Here is a 19,089-nt window from a genome sequence, read left to right on the forward strand (position 1 = left end):
ATTCTTACAACAAAAGATTTAACACTAGGTCCTTACACAAACTTTAATCTTTCCCTTTATCTCCTTTTTTTTCCTTCTCTCTCTTAAAACAATATTCAATCTTTTAACATTTGCTGCTTAAAAACAGTCAGTAAAACATGTCTTCAAGTTTAGACTGTAAAATAAAACAATAGCAGAGTTTCCAATTAAGGCAATGTTTTGAACTTAACTGGATTTCTGCCAGACATCTTCAGACCTTCAAGGCTGAAGCTTATCTCTTAGAAACTTATTCATTGCCTTTTCACAGTTGCAAAACCAATTAAAAAAAATAAAACTTTAACTTAAAATATAAATCAATTTTATATCCCATTCCTTGGTGTACAACACTAAGTTGAAATGAACACACTCAACAATCACTTTTCACACTCATTCAATTCCAAACAACTTAATAGACTCATGCTTTCAACCTTAAAGCCAGATAACAAAGAGTTAACGACAGTCAGTTCTACGGAACACAATTTGTACAGAACACAAGCTGCACATCCCAGACATTCAATTCATTCGCGGAAGCTTCCAACATTCTCACAGTCGAATCAAAGACACAGTAACTTGTTTTTTACTCTAAAACATACCTATCTTTAAAACACATATTTACCGTGGCGCTTCTGCGTCTCCTTCGAGGGGGCAAACGGACGTGGGTCGCCTTTCTCCCGAGGACACGAATTACTTGTCCCCGGGGGCGACCCTTCCCTCTTGGAAGCCGTTGAGTCCAGATTTCCTTCTACATTCTCAAAAACCTTCTTCACTTACGAGTTCTTTTCTATGAATCAAGTAGCATTAAAACAAAAGAAAATGAACAAGACACAAGAAAACGAATAGACACAGTAACACAAACAAAGGAGGACGAACCACACACAAGGAGACAAACAGGCGCAATTAATGTTAAATTCTCAAGGTCAGCTAACCGGCTCACCCCTGTATCTCAGGCCAACGCTCTTTCGTTCTCCCTCCGTCTCACAGCCTCTCTCTCTAGGGCCAGATCCCGGCTCGTGTACTCAGGAGCAACGATCATGTGCCTGTCGGGTCAATTTGGTATTAAATTTAGTTACAGCCTTAGTCGTTTACCGTCCCAGACGGTTGTCTGAACTCCTTTTGTCCCACAGCCTCTTTACTCCACCCGGTGGAGGAACAGCTTGTGTAAACTCAAATTAGGATCACCAAATTCCCAGAATTTGGTACTACCACTACACCAAATTCGCCAAATTTTACTGGATTTCGTCGAAAATTTTAGACCTTTTCTGATCAGATTTCAGCCAATTCTTCCTTGACCCCTCTAGTCCCCCTCTCCCAGTTAACCCTGGCCTTCACGTGGGGCCCAGTCGCCCTCTTAATTCCGGCTCAGGCTGGGTGATTGAGACATTAGAGTTGCGGAAAAGTTGACTTACCCCTGATCCTGTCTATTAGTTCTTCACTAGGTTCTTTTGGATCCCGTGAACTCAGGGATCCTGCCGACTACGCCAAACTGTTGGAGAAAATCCAGATTATGCCCAATTATTTAACAAATTCTCCGGACTCAGACTTTGAGAATAAACACTTTATTCATGATATCATGGGGTGCACAACTTACCTAAAAGCGGTCCAGTGCCACTCCACAGAACAAAGGAAATCCACAACGGATATACAGTTACTCAGCCCATCCCAGCTGGACACAATCCAATCAGAACGGTTATTGATTACATACATTACACATAGTACCAATTAGATTACTGATTAGGCATCATGTGGCAACGTGATCAGCTCATGCAGTCCCTGATCACCAATTGATGAGCTCAGGCCCTATCAATTATCCTTGAGTCTTCCAACTGTCACTTTAATTGGGCCTGCATTCCTGAGTGCTTCGTGCAGTCTGCAGTTACACTGATAAGGGGGGCCCTCTCGTTGTCTGTGTTATGCTGTACCAAGCTCCAACTGTGAGCTAACTAATCTGTCCCACAATGCCTCGGTCAAAAACTCCATTTTGTACCAATTTGTAGCTATACTTTCAACTCATATATGAAAGAATATATGAATACATATTCACTAGGATTATATTAATCTACTTACTCAAATAACAGTTATAGAAGCAAAAGCTCAGCAAAACTGCTCTCACACTAGGTCAATGCTGGGTGGTCCGTCCGGTTTCATTCCTTTTTATAGACTTTGTAGCGGTTAGGTACAACTGAGTGGCTTGCTAGGCCATTTCAGAGGGTATGTAAGAGTTAACCACAGTTGAGATGGTTGCAGGAAATGTCAATCTGAAAAACTATTAGGTCCATTAAGACCACTTTTTCTCACCATTTACAGTACAATCTTCCCTAACATGGATTCCATCATATTTATTTGGACTCTCAAGGGAGGGAAACAATCGTGGATAAATCTTTCAAGGTCAAGTACTTTGAAATTTCTCCCTGTTGCCAAGGTCAATAAAAATTCCAGATTGCTAATTGAGCAACTGATTGCTGGCCAGTGACCCCTGCTGTAAAATATGTGTAGGTGACCATTTCAGCGAGGCTGGGACTAAGCCAGGCTGCAATATCTGCATGACTGAATGTCCAGCCAATGCTGTATCTGGACAGACATATGAAGAATGGCCACATGGTAGAGGATCTTGAGTGCTGCTGGTACCTGTGGAGTTAAACCCCAAAGTTCAGTAAACTGAAGAGAGGACAGAGGGAAACTAAAAGGAGGATAATGGAAAATTACTGGGAGCTTCTGGTAATGATAAATCACTTTTAAACATCCAGCACAAGATTAATCATCAGCCATCCTGACACCTCAATTTTCACTTAAACTACTTGTAACTTCCAGTAACTTGATTGCCAGTGGTTAATATTTGCCAAATTACATTTATTCATTGGTTGTGGTGAATTTCAGAATCCAATTACAAATCCTGTACAAATTATAATTTAATACAAAATAAATGCCACATACTGAATAAGAAAAAAGTGAACTTGCCTTTATACATTAGTAATATACACAATCTCATCCCCAGCCTAAAAAATAGTTGGCGAGGGATGGTGACTGAGTTGGATTTCTATGAAATGGCCCACATGCAAAGGATTAAAACATACAGTAATCACACAGGAAGAAAACAGTTTTAAATAAGGAGTCTGTCTGCATACAATATTGCTTATCAATATATCGTCATGGATGCAATCCCAACTACTGACTTGCTCAAGCCTTTCTCTTAGAAGGCTGCATATTCACCACACAGAGTCTCCTGATTTCAATCATACCAATGGAACCCTTGTAAAGTGGAGGTCAGACATTTCAACACAAGAGGAAAAATTAAAATTACAAGACCAATAATTTATAAAAAGGAACTTCCATCTACTCTACAAAGGCTTGTGTAGCCCCGTCTGCTTATAGCATTCCCTTGCCTACTTATGCTGCAAAGCAAAGGACAACAGCACTGGATCTCAGTTTGTCAGATATCTAACAATCAATTTAGGCTTTGACTAGCAGCCTAAAGGCACATAGAGCAGCAGGTCTACTGAGTGGGAGAGGCAGCCTCAAATATTCCTTGGGCTATTTAGAACTACCAAGGCCATACAGATTAAAAACATTTTGAAGCTGAACTGTACTCATTATGTCAGTCTGTTGTAACATTATGGAAAATTTCCTTGGAGCTCCACTGCCATAACTGTGGCAGAAACATGGATCAGATACAGCAGTGGCAACAGCTCCGCGGAAATTCTGGGTGTTTACCAAAAGAAAGAATTTGTCAGGCAATTTACAAAGGCACTGCTCCTTTAACGATTTCTTCTTTCCCTCAGTCCATATTCCCAGTACTTGGGAGAGGCAGTGGTGTAGTGGTAATATCTCAAGACTAGTAATCCAGAGCCTCAGGCTAATGCTCTGGGGACATTGGTTCGAATCCCACCATGGTAGATGGTGGGATTTGAATTCAATTAATAAACTCTGGAACTAAAAGCTAGTCCAGTGGTGATCATAAAACCATTCTCGATTGTTGTAAAAACCCATCAAGTTCACTAATGTTCTTTGGGGAAGGAAATCTGTCATCAGAAATCAGAATTGGTCAAAGACCTGAAATGTTAACTCTGCTTCTCTCTCCACAGATGCTGCCAGACCTGCTGAGTATTTCCAGCAGTTTCTGTTTTTATTTCAGATTACCAGCATCCGCAGTATTTTGCTTTTTACTAATGTCATCCTTAGCTGGTATGGCCTACATGCAACTCCAAACCAACAGCAATGTGGTTGACTCTTAAATGGCCTAGCAAGCCATTCAGTCATATCAAATCGCGAAAAAATCTAAGTAAAGGAATGAAACTGGATAGATCATCCGCCATCAACCTTAGCACCAGAAACGACAAAGGCAAAGCCAGCCCCGTCGACCCTGCAAAGTCCTCCTTACTAACATCTGGGGTCTTGTGCCAAAATTGGGAGAGCTGTCCCACAGACTAGTCAAGCAACAGCCTGACAAAGTCATACTCACAGAATTATACCTTGCAGACAATGTCCCAGACACCTGGAAGAGGGTGTAGAAGGGTGGGTTAGTAAATTTGCGGATGACACGAAGGTCGGTGGAGTTGTGGATAGTGTCGAAGGATGTTGTAGGGTACAGAGGGACATAGATAGACTGCAGAGCTGGGCTGAGATGGTAAATGGAGTTTAATGCGGAAAAGTGTGAGGTGATTCACTTTGGAAGGAGTAACAGGAATGCAGAGTACTGGGCTAATGGGAAGATTCTTGGTAGTGTAGATGAACAGAGAGATCTTGGTGTCCAAGTACATAAATCCCTGAAAGTTGATACCCAGGTTAATAGGGCTATTAAGAAGGCAGATGGTGTGTTAGCTATTATTAGCAGGGGGGATCGAGTTTCGGAGCCACGAGGTCATGCTGCAGCTGTACAAAACTCTGGTGAGACCGCACCTGGAGTATTGCGTGCAGTTCTGGTCACCGCATTATAGGAAGGATGTGGAAGCTTTGGAAAGGGTGCAGAGGAGATTTACTAGGATGTTGCCTGGTATGGAGGGAAGGTCTTACGAGGAAAGGCTGAGGGACTTGAGGTTGTTTTCGTTGGAGAGAAGGAGGAGAGGTGACTTAATAGAGACATATAAGATAATCAGAGGGTTAGATAGGGTGGATAGTGAGAGTCTTTTTCCTCGGATGGTGATGGCAAACACGAGGGGACATAGCTTTAAGTTGAGGGGTGATAGATATAGGACAGATGTCAGAGGTAGTTTCTTTACTCAGAGAGTAGTAGGGGCGTGGAACGCCCTGCCTGCAACAGTAGTAGACTCGCCAACTTTAAGGGCATTTAAGTGGTCATTGGATAGACATATGGATGAAAATGGAATAGTGTAGGTCAGATGGTTTCACAGGTCGGCGCAACATCGAGGGCCGAAGGGCCTGTAATGTTCTAATTCTAATACCACCTCTGGCCACAGGAGAGGTACCAGAGGACTGGAGGACAGCGAATGTGGTACCATTATTTAAGAAGGGTAGCAGGGATAAACCAGGTAATTACAGGCCGGTGAGTCTAACATCAGTGGTTGGGAAACTATTGGAAAAGATTCTGAGGGACAGGATTAATCTCCACGTGGAGAGGCAGGGATTAATCAGGGATAGTCAGCATGGCTTTGTCAAGGGGAAATCGTGTCTGACTAATGTGATTGAATTTTTTGAGGCAGTGACAAAATGTATCGATGAGGGTAAAGCAGTTGATGTAGTCTATATGGACTTCAGTAAGGCTTTTGATAAGGTCCCGCGTGGGAGACTGGTTAAGAGGGTAAGAGCCCATGGGATCCAGGGCAATTTGGCAAATTGGATCCAAAATTGGCTTAGTGGCATGAGGCAGAGGGCAATTGTCGAGGGTTGTTTCTGCGAGTGGAAGCCTGTGACCAGTGGTGTACCGCAGGGATCGGTTCTGGGACCCTTGCTGTTTGTACTGTACATTAATGATTTAGTTGTGAATATAGGAGGTATGATCAGTAAGTTTGCAGATGACACGAAAATTGGTGGTGGCGTAAATAGTGAGGAGGAAAGCCTTAGATTACAGGACGATATAGATGGGCTGGTAAGATGAGCGGAGCTATGGCAAATGGAATTTAATCCTGAGAAGTGTGAGGTGATGCATTTTGGGAGGATTAACAAGGCAAGGGAATATACAATGGATAGTAGGACCCGAGGAAGTACAGAGGGACCTTGGTGTACTTGTCCATAGATCACTGAAGGCAGCAGCACAGGTAGATAAGGTGGTTAGGAAAGCATATGTGATACTTGCCTTTATTAGCCGAAGCACAGAATATAAGAGCAGGGAGGTTGTGATGGAGCTGTATAAAACGCTAGTTAGGCCACAGCTGGAGTACTGTGTACAGTTCTGGGCACCACACTAAAGGAAGGATGTGATTGCACTGGAGAGGGTGCAGAGGAGATTCACCAGGAAGTTGCCTGAGCTGGAGCATTTCAGCTATGAAGAGAGACTGAAAAGGCTGGGGTTGTTTTCCTTAGAGCAGAGAAGGCTGAGGGGAGATATGATTGAGGTATACAAAATTATGAGGGGCATTGATAGGTTAGATAGGAAGAAACTTTTTACCTTAGAGGAGGGGTCATTAACCAGGGGGCACAGATTTAAGGTAAGGTGCAGGAGGTTTAGAGGGGATTGGAATCTGGAACGCACTGCCTGAAGAGGTGGTAGAGGCAGGAACCCTCAAAACATTTAAGTATTTAGATGAGCACTTGAAACGCCATAGCATACAAGGCTATGGGCCAAGTGCTGGAAAATGGGATTAGAATAGTTAGGTGCTTGATGGCTGGCACAGACACGATGGGCCTGTTTCTGTGCTGTATAACTCTATGACCATCACCATCCCTGATATGTCTTGTCCCACTGGCAGAACAGAACCACCAGAGTTGGCAGCACAGTGGTATACAGTTGGGATTGGGTAGCCCTGGGAGTCCTCAACATTGACTCTGGACTCCATGAAGTCTCATGGCATCAGGTCAAACATGGGCAAGGAAGCTTCCTGCTGATTACCACCTACCACCCCTCCTCGGCTGATGAATTAGTGCTTCTCCAGGTTGAACACTAATTGGAAGAAGCACTGAGGGTAGCAAGGCACAAAATGTACTCTAGGTGGGGAACTTCAATGTCCATCACCAAGAGTGGCTCGGTATCACCACTACTGGACATAGCTGCTAGACTAGGTCTGCTGCAGGTGGTGAGGGAACCAACAGGACGGTAAAACCTACCTGACCTCGTCCTCACCAATCTACCTGTTGTAGATGCATCTGTCCATGACAGTATTGGTAGGAGTGATCACCGCACAGTCCTTGTGGAGACAAAGTCCTGTCTTCACATTGAGGATACCCTCCATCGTGTTGTGTGGCACTACCACTATGCTAAATAGGATAGATTTTGAACAGATCTAGCAACTCAAAATTGGGCATCCATGAGGTGCTATGTGCCATCAGCAGCAGCAGAATTGTACTCAACCACAATCTATAACCTCATGGCCCAGCATATCCCCCACTCTACCATTCGCATCAAGCTAGGGGACCAACCCTGGTTCAATGAAGAGTGTAGGAGGGCATGCCAGGAGCAGCACCAGGCATACCTAAAATCAGGTGTCAGGTTGGTGAAGCTACAACACAGGACTACTTGTGTGCCAAACAGCGGAAGCAGCTTGCAATAGACAGGGCTAAGTGATCCCACAACCAATGGAACAGATCAAAGTTCTGCAGTCCTGCACATCCAGTCGTGTGACCAGAAGGTCAGGAGTGGCAATGTTCGCTGATGACTGCATAATCTTCAGCACCATTCATGACTCCTCAGATACTGAAGCAGACCATGTCCATATGCAGCAAGACCTGGACAACATCCAGGCTTTGGCTGATAAGTGGCAAGTAACATTCGCACGACACAAGTGCCAGGCAATGACCATCTCAAACAGGAGAGAATCTAACAATCTCCGCTTGATGTTCAATGGCATTACCATTGCCGACTCCCCCGCTATCAACATCCTGGCGGGGGGGGGGGGGGGGGGGGGGGGTGGTCACCATTGACCAGAAAGAGAACTGGACCAGCCACATAAATGTTGTGGGTACAAGAGCAGGTCAGAAGCTGGTAATTCTGCGGCCAGTAACTCACCTCCTGTCTCCCCAGTGCCTGTCCACCATATACAAGGCACAAGTCAGGAGTGTGATGGAATATTTTCCAGTTGCCTGGATGGGTGCAACTCAAGAAGCTCGACACCATCCAGGACAAAGCAGCCCGCCTGATTGGCACCCCGTCCACCACCTTCAACATTCACTCCCTACACCACAGAAGCAGCAGTGTGTCCTATATACAAGATGCACTCTGCAGCAACTCACCAAGGTTCCTTCGACAGCACATTTGAAACCTGTGACCTAGAAGAACAAGGGCAGCAGATGCATGGGAACACCACCATCTGCAAGTTCCCTTCCAAGCCCCATACCATCATGACTTGGAACTATATCGCCATTCCTTCACTGTCACTGGGTCAAAATCCTAGAACTCGCTTCCTAACAGCAGTGTTGGTGTACTAACACCTCAAGGACTGCAGCAGTTTAAAAAGGCAGCTCACCACCAATTTCTCAAAGGCAATTAGGAATGGGCAATAAATGCTGGCTTAGCCAGCGACGCCCACATCCCACGAATGAATAAAATAGTATTAGCTCTCTACTGCTGTCAGTCCTAGGCAACGCAGAAAATGATGCCAGACAATGTTGTTCCGTTTTCATCCTCTGAACTTCACTGCAAGGTATATTGTCCACAGCATTTCTTAAGCACTCATATGTGACATACAATGCTAATGAACAACACACCCCGATGCGTCTCGTTTGATCCTAGCTCTCAGTTTCTTTAACTCAGTATTGCTTTCATCAATTATCAGTCCGTATTCTGCTAAATGCCACGCTTCTTCGTAAAGCTGCTGTTCAAAGTAACGAAGAACAATTCGCTGGAAGTGTTGAGACAAGCTGAGCCGCCCTGGCCTACTGGAGATGTTGGTTAGTGCCACAGACTGGTCTAACTGTAGAGCTTTTATATAGTCTTTACAAGCTTCTTCATCCTTCAGGATAAGGAGTTGGATATGCCCTGTGGAGCAGTAATCCTCTACCAGCTCTGGGGAGTTGCTGGAGGTGCTCCTTTTGATGACCTCACGCAGATCCTTTAGTGCCCTCTCGTACTGCTTTAATCTGGTCAGACACACTGCACGTGCGCGGACATACTTTGCTTTATTTTTACTTGCAAGGACAGCCAGTGTGTAGTATCTTAGAGCTTTCTCCAGCTGATTCCCTTTAGCCAAAGTACTGGCTTCCTGTGAGGCCACCTATAAAACAAAATGGCAAACGAGGCATCATTAGTTCATTTTGTTGAAACCTTTTGTTGAAACAAAGGACAAAACTATTCTTACTTCAGCTGCCTTTCCATTGGGACGCTATTGCTGCACTCCTCCCACCTTTCTTTTCTATGATCAGGATGATTAGGACATGGACCTCTCCATAGACACAGTTTTCACACTATAGCCAGCTGTCAGAAAATCTATTTCTGTAAGGTATGGATGATCCTGGCAGTTTTCACTCATCATGGTGCAGTCTAACATGAAAATAAAGCCTCATCTACAGTTAAGTTCAGGTAGAAATTAAGTTGAAATGATACTAGAGATTGGGATTTTAACTTTTCCATTAGAATCCCATCTCCGTCTCAGTGAAAACCTGATGTACACTGATCAACTTCTAATCAAAAATATCAGCAGTTCTATGACTCTGCCCCTAAAGCTACTGGGTTATCAGGATAGCTGGTTGCAGCTAAAGCTAGTAGGTCATCTGACTGGAAGCCTAAAATCATTAATGGAGCGTAAAATCTTCAGTTGTCCATTGCTCTACTGTAACAGTTTTAGACTCCTTCTGAAGTTTATCCTTCAAGTTGTATCAGACTAGTGGAGGAGGGGAGCAGAGAAGGGTGTGCAAGTGAGAGGATATCAGACAAAACCCAAACTGAATCACCTGTCAAATGTACCTAGGCTTTCAGATGAAAAATGGCTGCCTATGTAACATGTAGAAGTGTGACTACTAGCACCAATTCTGCCTATTATGTGCTATATATAGTCAGCTCATTTATAAACCTTTCAAAATTACAGCACCCAGCTGGTGTTCTATTCCAATATTTACAAAAGTTACAATTGTCCACAGTCCATTACCACATCACGAATTGCACAGAATCGCAATAATTACTGCTTAGGGAGCAATTAATCCAATAGTCTCACATCTTCCTGCCAAAGAATCCCATCCTGTTTAAGAATTAAAGAGAATAAACTTTAAACTTCTCCAAACAAGGAGAAGCCTTCATAACTCTTCCAGCCCAGCTTGTTTTGTTTTTTGCTCTGGGAACAATCTATCTTTTGTATCTGTCAACAATATGTAAATGACTGGCGCCTCTGCATTAAAAAAAAGAGTAGCACGAATAAAAATGAAATGGCAACAGTAAGAGTGTAATGCAAGGTTAGAATAACAATAAAACTATGGCTGAAATTTTACAGCCCCCCAACAAGCAGGCTGGTAGTGGGGGCGTAAAATTGAGTGAGAGGCTGGTGTGGGCCGTTCCCGAGCCCCTCCCGCCCCCGCTGCAATTTTACATGGGGCAGCAGTGGGAAGAAATGGTCTGCCTGCCCCAAGCTAATCAAGACCCTTAAATGGCCAATTAACTGCCACTTAAGAACCTCCTCCTGCCGCCACTGGTGCTTTACCCGTGGTGCTCAGACAGCAAAGGCCCCAAAAACCCCGCCTGGTAAAACCAGGCAGCTTTCTTGTGGGCTGGGGGGGGATGGCCCTCCTGATTGGGCACCCTGTGCCCCACAGAAGGCCACCCCAATGCACAAAACTCCCCCACCCTAATTGAGCCCCCTTGCCTGGTTGGGGCCCAGCCAATTATCCCTGGTAGGGCCCTAAAAATTTACCTGAGTTCAGGAACCATCCTTCCCGTTGCTTCCAACGGCTGGGTGTAGTCCCAGCAGTGGCCACTGCTCCCGGTGGCACTGCTGGGACTAAGAGCTGCTGACCCGCTGATAGGCATGCAGCTCCATTAGGCGGGACTTCCTGCCTCAAGGAGGTGGAAGTCCCACTCAAGACCAATTATGGACCTGGGCAGTGAAAAATCCTGACCTGGCAGGCTTGCCACCCACTTTTCAGCTGGTGGGCAGGGCCTCCTACCCAATGTAAAATTCCGGCCTTTGTTTTAAAAATACCGTCATTGGATGGATAACATCTCTGACTCAAGAGCTATCTAATTAATCCCATTCCCCTTCTCTTTCCCCATAGTACTGTAATTGTTTTCCTTTCAAGTATTTATCCAATTCCCTTTTGAAAGTTACTACTGAATCTGCTTCCATCACCCTTTCAGTCAGTGTATTCCAGATCACAATTCCTCACTGCAAATTAGAGGTTCATCAACCCCAGGGTGCTGAGACAAAGATACAGAACAGTTGTATAAAAACCCTTCTAACTCTTTGCTCTCAAAGTCAATTAAGGAAATGCTACTGGGGGAAAAGAAAGTTTGCTTGCAGCTCATCAACAAATTGCACATGTGTGCTTTTGATGTGAAAACCAGATGGGACTCAGCTGGTGTACACTGCACATTTGAATAGCCTGCTCACTCACTGTCTTGGCCTACACAAAGAATAGTAATTTGGACAGTTGTTTGGTGTCCATGAGACCTAACTTCAGCAAGAGGTGGCATTGTTGAGAGAGAGAGAGAGGAGAGCAGTAAATGTGGAGGAAGCACACACCAGCATGCAAGCAAGTGCATGAACAAGTATACAACGCAAGAATCTCTCTGGTATGTGTCTCAACGGTAAATAGATGAAAAATATTCATGAAAATGAAATGGAGCCAGTGCTCCTCTACAAACAGGCTTACACATCGCACTAAATAAGGTGAGCACGTTTGTTCTTACAATACTCTGAAGCATATTTATTGCCTGGAATGTGACTGTGAAATGAGAATGATGTAATACTGACAGCACATTAAAACTTCCATGGCCTGTTCTTCAATATGTTGTTTAATGTGTAATTTAATAAAATGTATGTGCTGTCACCCAAATCATTCATATGTTTACTATAAAAAAATTGTAATGTGATTCCAGAAGTAGGGGTGGGGTGGGGGAAAGCCAGAAATGCCAATCTGCCAGATGTGCAACACCAAGTTCCCTCCTCCAGCTGCCCTGAACAGGACCTGTAAATGGGACTGGATTACTCCTGTTCTTGCTTTTGGGGTAGTGGGCAATGAAGATAGAATGTGCTTGGGCTCTTCAAAATGGACAATGATACATGCCAGTTTAGGGGATGGATGGGGCAAGGGGTGGGGGCAGGAAACTGAAGCTTTAAAAAAAATTGTTTGCATAGCTGAGATAGTATAAGGGAATCACCATTGCTTGTATTCAAACTATTCATTGCTGTGATTAGTTACCAGAAAGTTTGGGAGACAAAACTGTCCAAAAGAGGTTGACAGTTACTGTGGCAAACAGGCAAGATCTCTTGATTAATTTTCACTATTCAACCCAGGGATTTTTTTTTGGGGAGGTGGGTGTGGTTTAACTGCAGCAGTATTTTCTCCTCAATAACTGAAAGAGCCAAAAAGTTATCAGGATTCCCTTAGTATGGAATGAAATGGTCAACTTCTAATGAATGGTTATACCCGAAACGTCGACTTGTCTGTTGTCACCACAGAGGCTAATTGGCTCAAGTGTTTCATCAAGTAAGTTTTCTAACCCTAGTGGTATTATGATGAAGCCAAGCTGAGTTTTCGAAGTCTATGGACTGTAACAGGAAGTACAGGTCAAGGGAGACTGGTTCACAAACCTGTAAATATGTCTACTGCGACTCCCTGTTTGTTTCCCTTCAGTTTTGCATTCATCCCACAGCACTAAAGAGCCCTTACCAAAGTCACAAATGAAATTCTCATCGACTGTGACCATGATGCCCTGTTCTCCGTACAACATGGTTGACTACACAACCTTCGCTATGGTTGTCCATCTTGGTTGCATAACTTTCACTTGGTTCGCTTCTTATCTATACACTGGTAGTAGCAGCATCATCAGCAGTGGCTTCTATTCTCATATCTACATCATAACATTCAGATTCCTCCGAGGATCTATCCCTAGCTATTTTAGATCTGGTAATATGTAATGAGGCAAAATTAATTAATTATTTTATAGTAAATAATCCTCTAGGGAAGAGTGATCAAAACATGAATTTCACATTCCATTTGAGGGTGAGAAACTTGGATCTGAAACTAGTGTCTTTAAACTTAAATAGAGGCAATTACAAAGGTCTGAAGGCAGAGTTGGCTAAAGTGGACTGAGAAAATAGATTAAAAGGTTAAGATTTTAGATAAGCAATAGCAGACATTTAAGGAGGTATTTCATAATTCTCAAAAAAAATACATTTCATTCAGAAAGAAATACTTTACAAGAAGGATGAACCATTCGTGGCTAACTAAGGAAGTTAAAGATGGTATCAAATTGAAGAAAAGGTATATAATGTTGCGAATATTAGTGGTATGCCAGAAGATTGGGCAAATTTTAGAAAGCAACAAAGGATGACTAAAAAAAGAGAAAACTGATTGTTTTTATATTTCTTGCTAATTTACTCTCAGACAGTAAGAGCTTCTACAGGTATATGAAAGGATGAGAGTAACTAAAGTAAAGTTGGTCCCTTAGAGGATAAGACTGGGGAACTAATAATGGGAAAAAAGGAAATGGCAGAGATTTTGAACACTATTTTGTAGCTGTCTTCACGGTAGAAGACACTAAAAGCATCCCATTAATAGTAGAAAATCAGGAGGCAAAGGGAGGGAGGAATTAAAAACAAACCAACCATTACCATATAGAAAAAATACTAGGCAAACTTATGGAACTAAAAGCTGACAAGTCCCCTGGACTTGTTGGCCTGCATCCTAGGGTCTTAAAAGAAGTGGCTGCAGACAGGGGATCAGGGGTCGGCAACGTGTCCATACATGGACACCAGTGTCCGTGGTAAAAAAATTTTAAGGGCTTAGCGCAAGACATTTATAATTATCAGGAGCGAACATATTAAAAAGGATTGGGGCATCGGGCTAGTTCCTACCGCCGGTCAAGGTTTTGTATCTGGCCAGCCAATCAAAAGCTCAAATGGCTTGCCTGCGCGCAGATCTCCGTTGAATCAGAGTGCAGGGGAGGCGGGACTCGCTGGAAAGACTGATGTTGTCAATCAAGCTCTCCCTGCCCTTGTCTGACTTGCGGAATCAGCCCTGGAGAGTGCTGGTGAGAGTAGAACAGATAGGATAGCACACAGGAAAGCAATGCTTGAACTGGAAAGGCAATGCTTCTTTGAGACACAGCAAGTTTTTTTTTTAGGCAGACAGTCCACTTTCTCAGCTCTCCAAACACCCTGGTTTCTCTGAGAGTGTGGGGCCGGTGCTGAGCAGCAATGTGTTTCAGTTCCTGGTACATTGGTGTTGGGGTGGGGGGGGGGGGGGGGGGGGAGGAGAGAGAGAGAGGATGGGGCGGAGAGAGAGAGAGAGAGGATGGGGCGACAGAGGGGAAGTGAATGTAGGGTAAAGAGGCAGGAGAGGGAGGGGTGACGGGGAGAGGGAGGGGTAAAGAGGCAGGAGGAGGGGGCAGAGAGAGGGGGAGAGACATAGAGGGGAGGGAGGAGAGAGACACAGAGGGAGAGAGAGGGGGACACAGAGAGGAGAAGGGAGAACACAGAGAGGTGAGATGGAGAGAGAGAGAAAAAAGAGATCAATATCACTCCTGACAGATGGACATCTATCTGAATTCTCTGCATCGCTCAAGTGTGCGGGAAGACATTGATTACTTGTACAAGTTAAAACAATGCCAGGTATCTCACTAAATAGGGAGAAATGTGTTTTAAATCGGACTGTGTTTTGATGACATTAGGTTGTCTATACACCTTATACACAGATTAATTGCACGCATTTCCGTGGCTGAGTCAATAATTTTGTCAAATGTCTGTGGTGCAATATGTTGGTGCCTATCCCTGCAGTGGACACATTGGTTGTAATCTTCCAAAATTCCCTAAATTCTGGAAAGGTCCCAGCAGATTGGAAAATGGCAAATGTAACACCCCTATTCAAGAAAGGAGGGAGACACAAAGCAGGAAACTGTAGGCCAGTTAGCCTAATATCTGTCAATGGGAAAATGCTGAATCCATTATTAAGGAAGTAGTAACAGGACATTTCAAAAATCATAATACAATCAATCAAAGTCAACGTGGTTTTATGAAAGGTAAATGGTGTTTGACAAATTTATTAGAGTTCTTTGAGGATGTAACAAGCAGGATGGACAAGGGGAATCAGTAGATGTATTTTATTTGGATTTCCAAAAGGCATTCAATAAGGTGCCAAATAAAAGATTACTAATAAGAGCTCATGGTAAAGGAGGTAATATATTAGCATGGATAGAGGATTGGGTAACTAACAGAAAAGAGACTTGGGATAAATGGGTCATTTTCAGGTTTGTAAACTACTGAGGTGCCTCAGGAATCAGTGCTGAGGCCTCAAAAATTTACAATCTATATTAATGATTTAGATGAAAGGACCTAGTGTATTGTAGCCAAATTGGCTGACAAAAGCAAGTTAAGAGGATGACACAAAGAAACTGCAAAAGGACATAAATAGGTTAAAGAGAGTGGACAAATATTTGGCAGATGGAGTATAATGTGGGAAAATGTGAGGTTATCCACTTTGGTAGGAAGAACAGAAAAGCAGAGTATTATTAAATTGGAGAGAGACTACAGAATGGTGTGGTGCAGAGGGATGTCCTTGTACATGAAACACAAAGTTAGCATGCAGGTACAGCAAGTAATTAGGAAGGCAAGTGGAATGTTGTCCTATATTGCAAGGTATTGGAGTATAAAAATAGGGAAGTTTTGCTACAACTGTACAGGGCATTGGCGAGATCACACCTAAAGTACTGTGCATGGTTTTATTCTCATTGTTACGGACAGGCGTGAGATGATAGGGATGGTTCCTCCCTTTTCACCTCTCGACTGACTGAGACAGCGTGTTTTTTTTAAAAAGTTGTTTTTTAACCCAAGTGCTTTAATTGTCAAGAACAGACAAATGATAGGTTTTCTCGTAAGTTTAAAAGAAAGACAAATGATTATACAAAACCTAAAATATTCACAACACCCACTCTCACACTCGTACAGATACACACACATTCAAGAAATGATAGAGATTATAAAGATAGCATGAGTTAGGTTTGATGATTTAAAAGAGTTCTCTGTTAAACTTGCTTTTCCACAGGGTGAAGACTTGAAACGATGCAGGCCTGTAATCTTTTCCCATGTTCACTGAACTTGGGAGATTCAGGAAGACGGATGCGCTGTTGCATACTGTTCTTGTTAAATTCCAGCCGAAGGTCAATGACAAAGTCCTGGTACGATCTCTCAGATAGGGAGTTCAAGGCCAACTCCAGTCGTTGTTGGCTTGGACATGACTGATACAATTCTTGAGCACAATACATTGTGGACATAGCACCTTACCTTCAACAAACTGCAATAGTCCATTATACCTCACAGCTAGTACCTCTTAGACAAAATACAACTGCTGTATAAATACACAAAGTCAAAACTGCTGCATGTGTAATTAACTGAGTCAGATGCCCATGGCATCTTTAATGTTTGGCTTATTCTACGGTGGCACTGGAAAATTCTACTCTACTTTTAAAAGTTTCTGCCTATTGTTGTTGAAACTTTGCCAAAGGGTGGTTTTACCCATAGGGTGAAAGGCCTGAGCTGGACTGTGCCAATCCATTGCATCCTTTTTCCTTAGAGCAGAGACTAAAGGGAGATTTGATAGAGGTGTTTAAAATCATGAAGGATTTAAATACAGTAAATAAAGAGAAACTATTTCCAAAGGCTGAATGATTTATAACCAGAAACCAGAAGGCGACAGGCAAAGAACCTAAGGGGATATGAGGAAAATCATTTTGAGTGGTGGAACAGATTCAATTGTAGCCTTTTAAAGGAACTGGATAAATACTGAAGGAGGAAAAATTGCAAGAACATGAGGAAGAACGGGAGAGTGGGACTAAGTGGTTTACTCTTTGAAACATCTAACACAAACCTGATGGGCAGAATGGCCTCCTTCTGTGCTGTACAATTCTACAATTCCTGTCCCAACTCTGACTGAGGTTTTTTAAATATAGGAACTGCTGTAACATGGTTCCTTATATAAATTAAAACAGGGAGGCTAAAAAATGGCTCCACACTGCATTGGCATAGGAAAAATTATGGTAAAGAAAATAGTTGGCCTACATGTTTTTGGCACTCACTTTCCACTTGTATACTGAAGAGCTAATGCTAGATAGGTCCCATTAGAAAAAAAAAAGATTTCAGTTGTGATTGAGGCAATGTGAAGACCTGAAGTGATGGAGGTGTAGTGAGACTACAGCTATGTTCTCGTAAACTTTCTTAAGTTTGCTTTATTAATTATCATGGTTTATCATGGAAGAAAAGCAGTGAGTGAATAGTAAGTGTCTCCAAATACTCAAAATCTAGTTTGTGATGTTCCATCATGCTCTTTCGTGTACTCGATTGTCAAGGTTGGCAAGCTGAACACCCAATACTTTCTGTTCTCTTCACAAATGAATATTTGCCTATTCCATGACATCATCTTGCTATACTTTTATTTGCCCGCATCAATTAGTCTCCCAAATAATGCGAGCAGTCATTTTTCTCATCTTGATCAGCATTATCACTTCTCTTGTTCTAGTTTAAGGACCTCTCACTATATTTAGGGGCAACTATGAGCCAGACTGTCCAAATAATTTGATAGGAGCCAAATTAGTTTGTTATTATGACCAAAGTATTAAAATTATTTTTCTTCCTATTATTATTCCTCCCTCTGTGTATCCATGACGTCAAAGCTAAGAACTTGCTTATGTGCCAGGTTCTCTCTTATATGACTTGGACTGATATAAAGGTAAGTTACACAGCATGTGGAACACGAGTTGTGAGGATTGTTTAAAAATATCCAAAGTCTTGAAATGAATCAGATAGCTTAAAAGTCTAATTTACCTCAAGTCTCAACAGTGCTGTTCAATACCAAGTACAAGAACTACCATCCTTACTGGTGAGATACTTCCTGAGAAGGGCCAATTCACCATATCGCCACCTAAACTTACATCTTACACCACCCAAGGAGCAGAAGATAAGTTGTTTTAGATATTAAGGGTTAGAGCCTTCTGTATACAACTTGCATTTATATAGCATCTTTAATGTAGGCAGAGAACAGACATTTTATCAAAAAGAATTTGACACTGAGCCACATAAGGAGCTAGGAGAACAGGTGACCAAAAGCTTGATCAAGCAGTAGGTTTTAAACTCTGATAGTTGATGGAGTGGGTTTTGGGTTACTGCTTAATATTACAGTTAGTGAAAATTCTTCCCCACGATCAAGACTACATCTAGTCCATTTTCATGACTTAGTCCTGAGGTAACAACCTTCAACTAAAGTAGTGAGATGAATTGCTGCCTGAAGTAGCAGCCATCCAAAGCTTAAACACAAGACATTTCTAAGTGACAATGGTAAGGCTCTAGATAAATTCAAGCCTTTCTTTATCTCCCCTCACTTCACAATTAATCATTTAAGGAAAGGGAAGCAAAATAAATAGCATTTAGCTCCACTAATCACATATGAAACCTGTTGGCTTGTACATGACTGATGCATTTCTTAAGCACATTGTGGATATAGCACCTTACCTTCGACAAACTGCGATAGTCCATTATACTTCACAGCTAGTACCTCTTAGACAAAATACAACTGTCATTGATGTCATCATTGAGACAACTCCTTGCAAGCCACCATTCCAGCCGAATAAAGAAAATTTGGAATATAGTTTAACTCAGTTAGCTTCAACCAGCAGTGGAAAAGCTGGAGTGGCTGAATTGTTGTGATTTGATAATGGAACAAAGCTCTTAAGAGTTACCGCAGTTATTGAAACCAAATCTCTGTCAGCTTTTCTATTAATGCGCTGAACCACTGTGCCAGATAACGTACTTTTCATCATTTCTGTTTGTT

General features: G+C 42.7%; 2 protein-coding genes across 4 annotated transcripts in view; both read right to left on the reverse strand.

Moving 5' to 3' along the window:
- Positions 1 to 1,128, reverse strand: part of mmel1 (membrane metallo-endopeptidase-like 1) — a 96,830-nt gene extending 95,702 nt beyond the window's left edge. For 2 of the 3 annotated variants that reach the window (XM_068017127.1, XM_068017128.1), the window contains exons 1-2: positions 953 to 1,128; positions 635 to 799 (exon numbers count right to left, since the gene is read on the reverse strand). Coding sequence is in view for 1 of the 3 variants with exons in the window: in XM_068017125.1 (XP_067873226.1) it covers positions 612 to 628 (17 nt within the window). In the remaining 2 variants the exon portion in view is untranslated. Of the gene's footprint in view, positions 1 to 611; positions 800 to 952 lie in introns of all 3 variants that reach the window. The other variant, XM_068017125.1, reaches the window with a different exon arrangement.
- Positions 1,129 to 8,049: 6,921 nt separating this feature from the next.
- The window catches only part of ttc34 (tetratricopeptide repeat domain 34), a 104,464-nt gene continuing 93,424 nt past the window's right edge, over positions 8,050 to 19,089 (reverse strand). Inside the window, exon 8 of the mRNA XM_068016761.1 lies at positions 8,050 to 9,335. Coding sequence (XP_067872862.1) covers positions 8,814 to 9,335 — 522 coding nt within the window. The 3' untranslated portion in view covers positions 8,050 to 8,813. The remainder of the gene's footprint in view (positions 9,336 to 19,089) is intronic.

Source organism: Heterodontus francisci, chromosome 37 (genome assembly GCF_036365525.1).
Source record: "Heterodontus francisci isolate sHetFra1 chromosome 37, sHetFra1.hap1, whole genome shotgun sequence".
Classification (NCBI taxonomy): Eukaryota; Metazoa; Chordata; class Chondrichthyes; order Heterodontiformes; family Heterodontidae; genus Heterodontus; species Heterodontus francisci.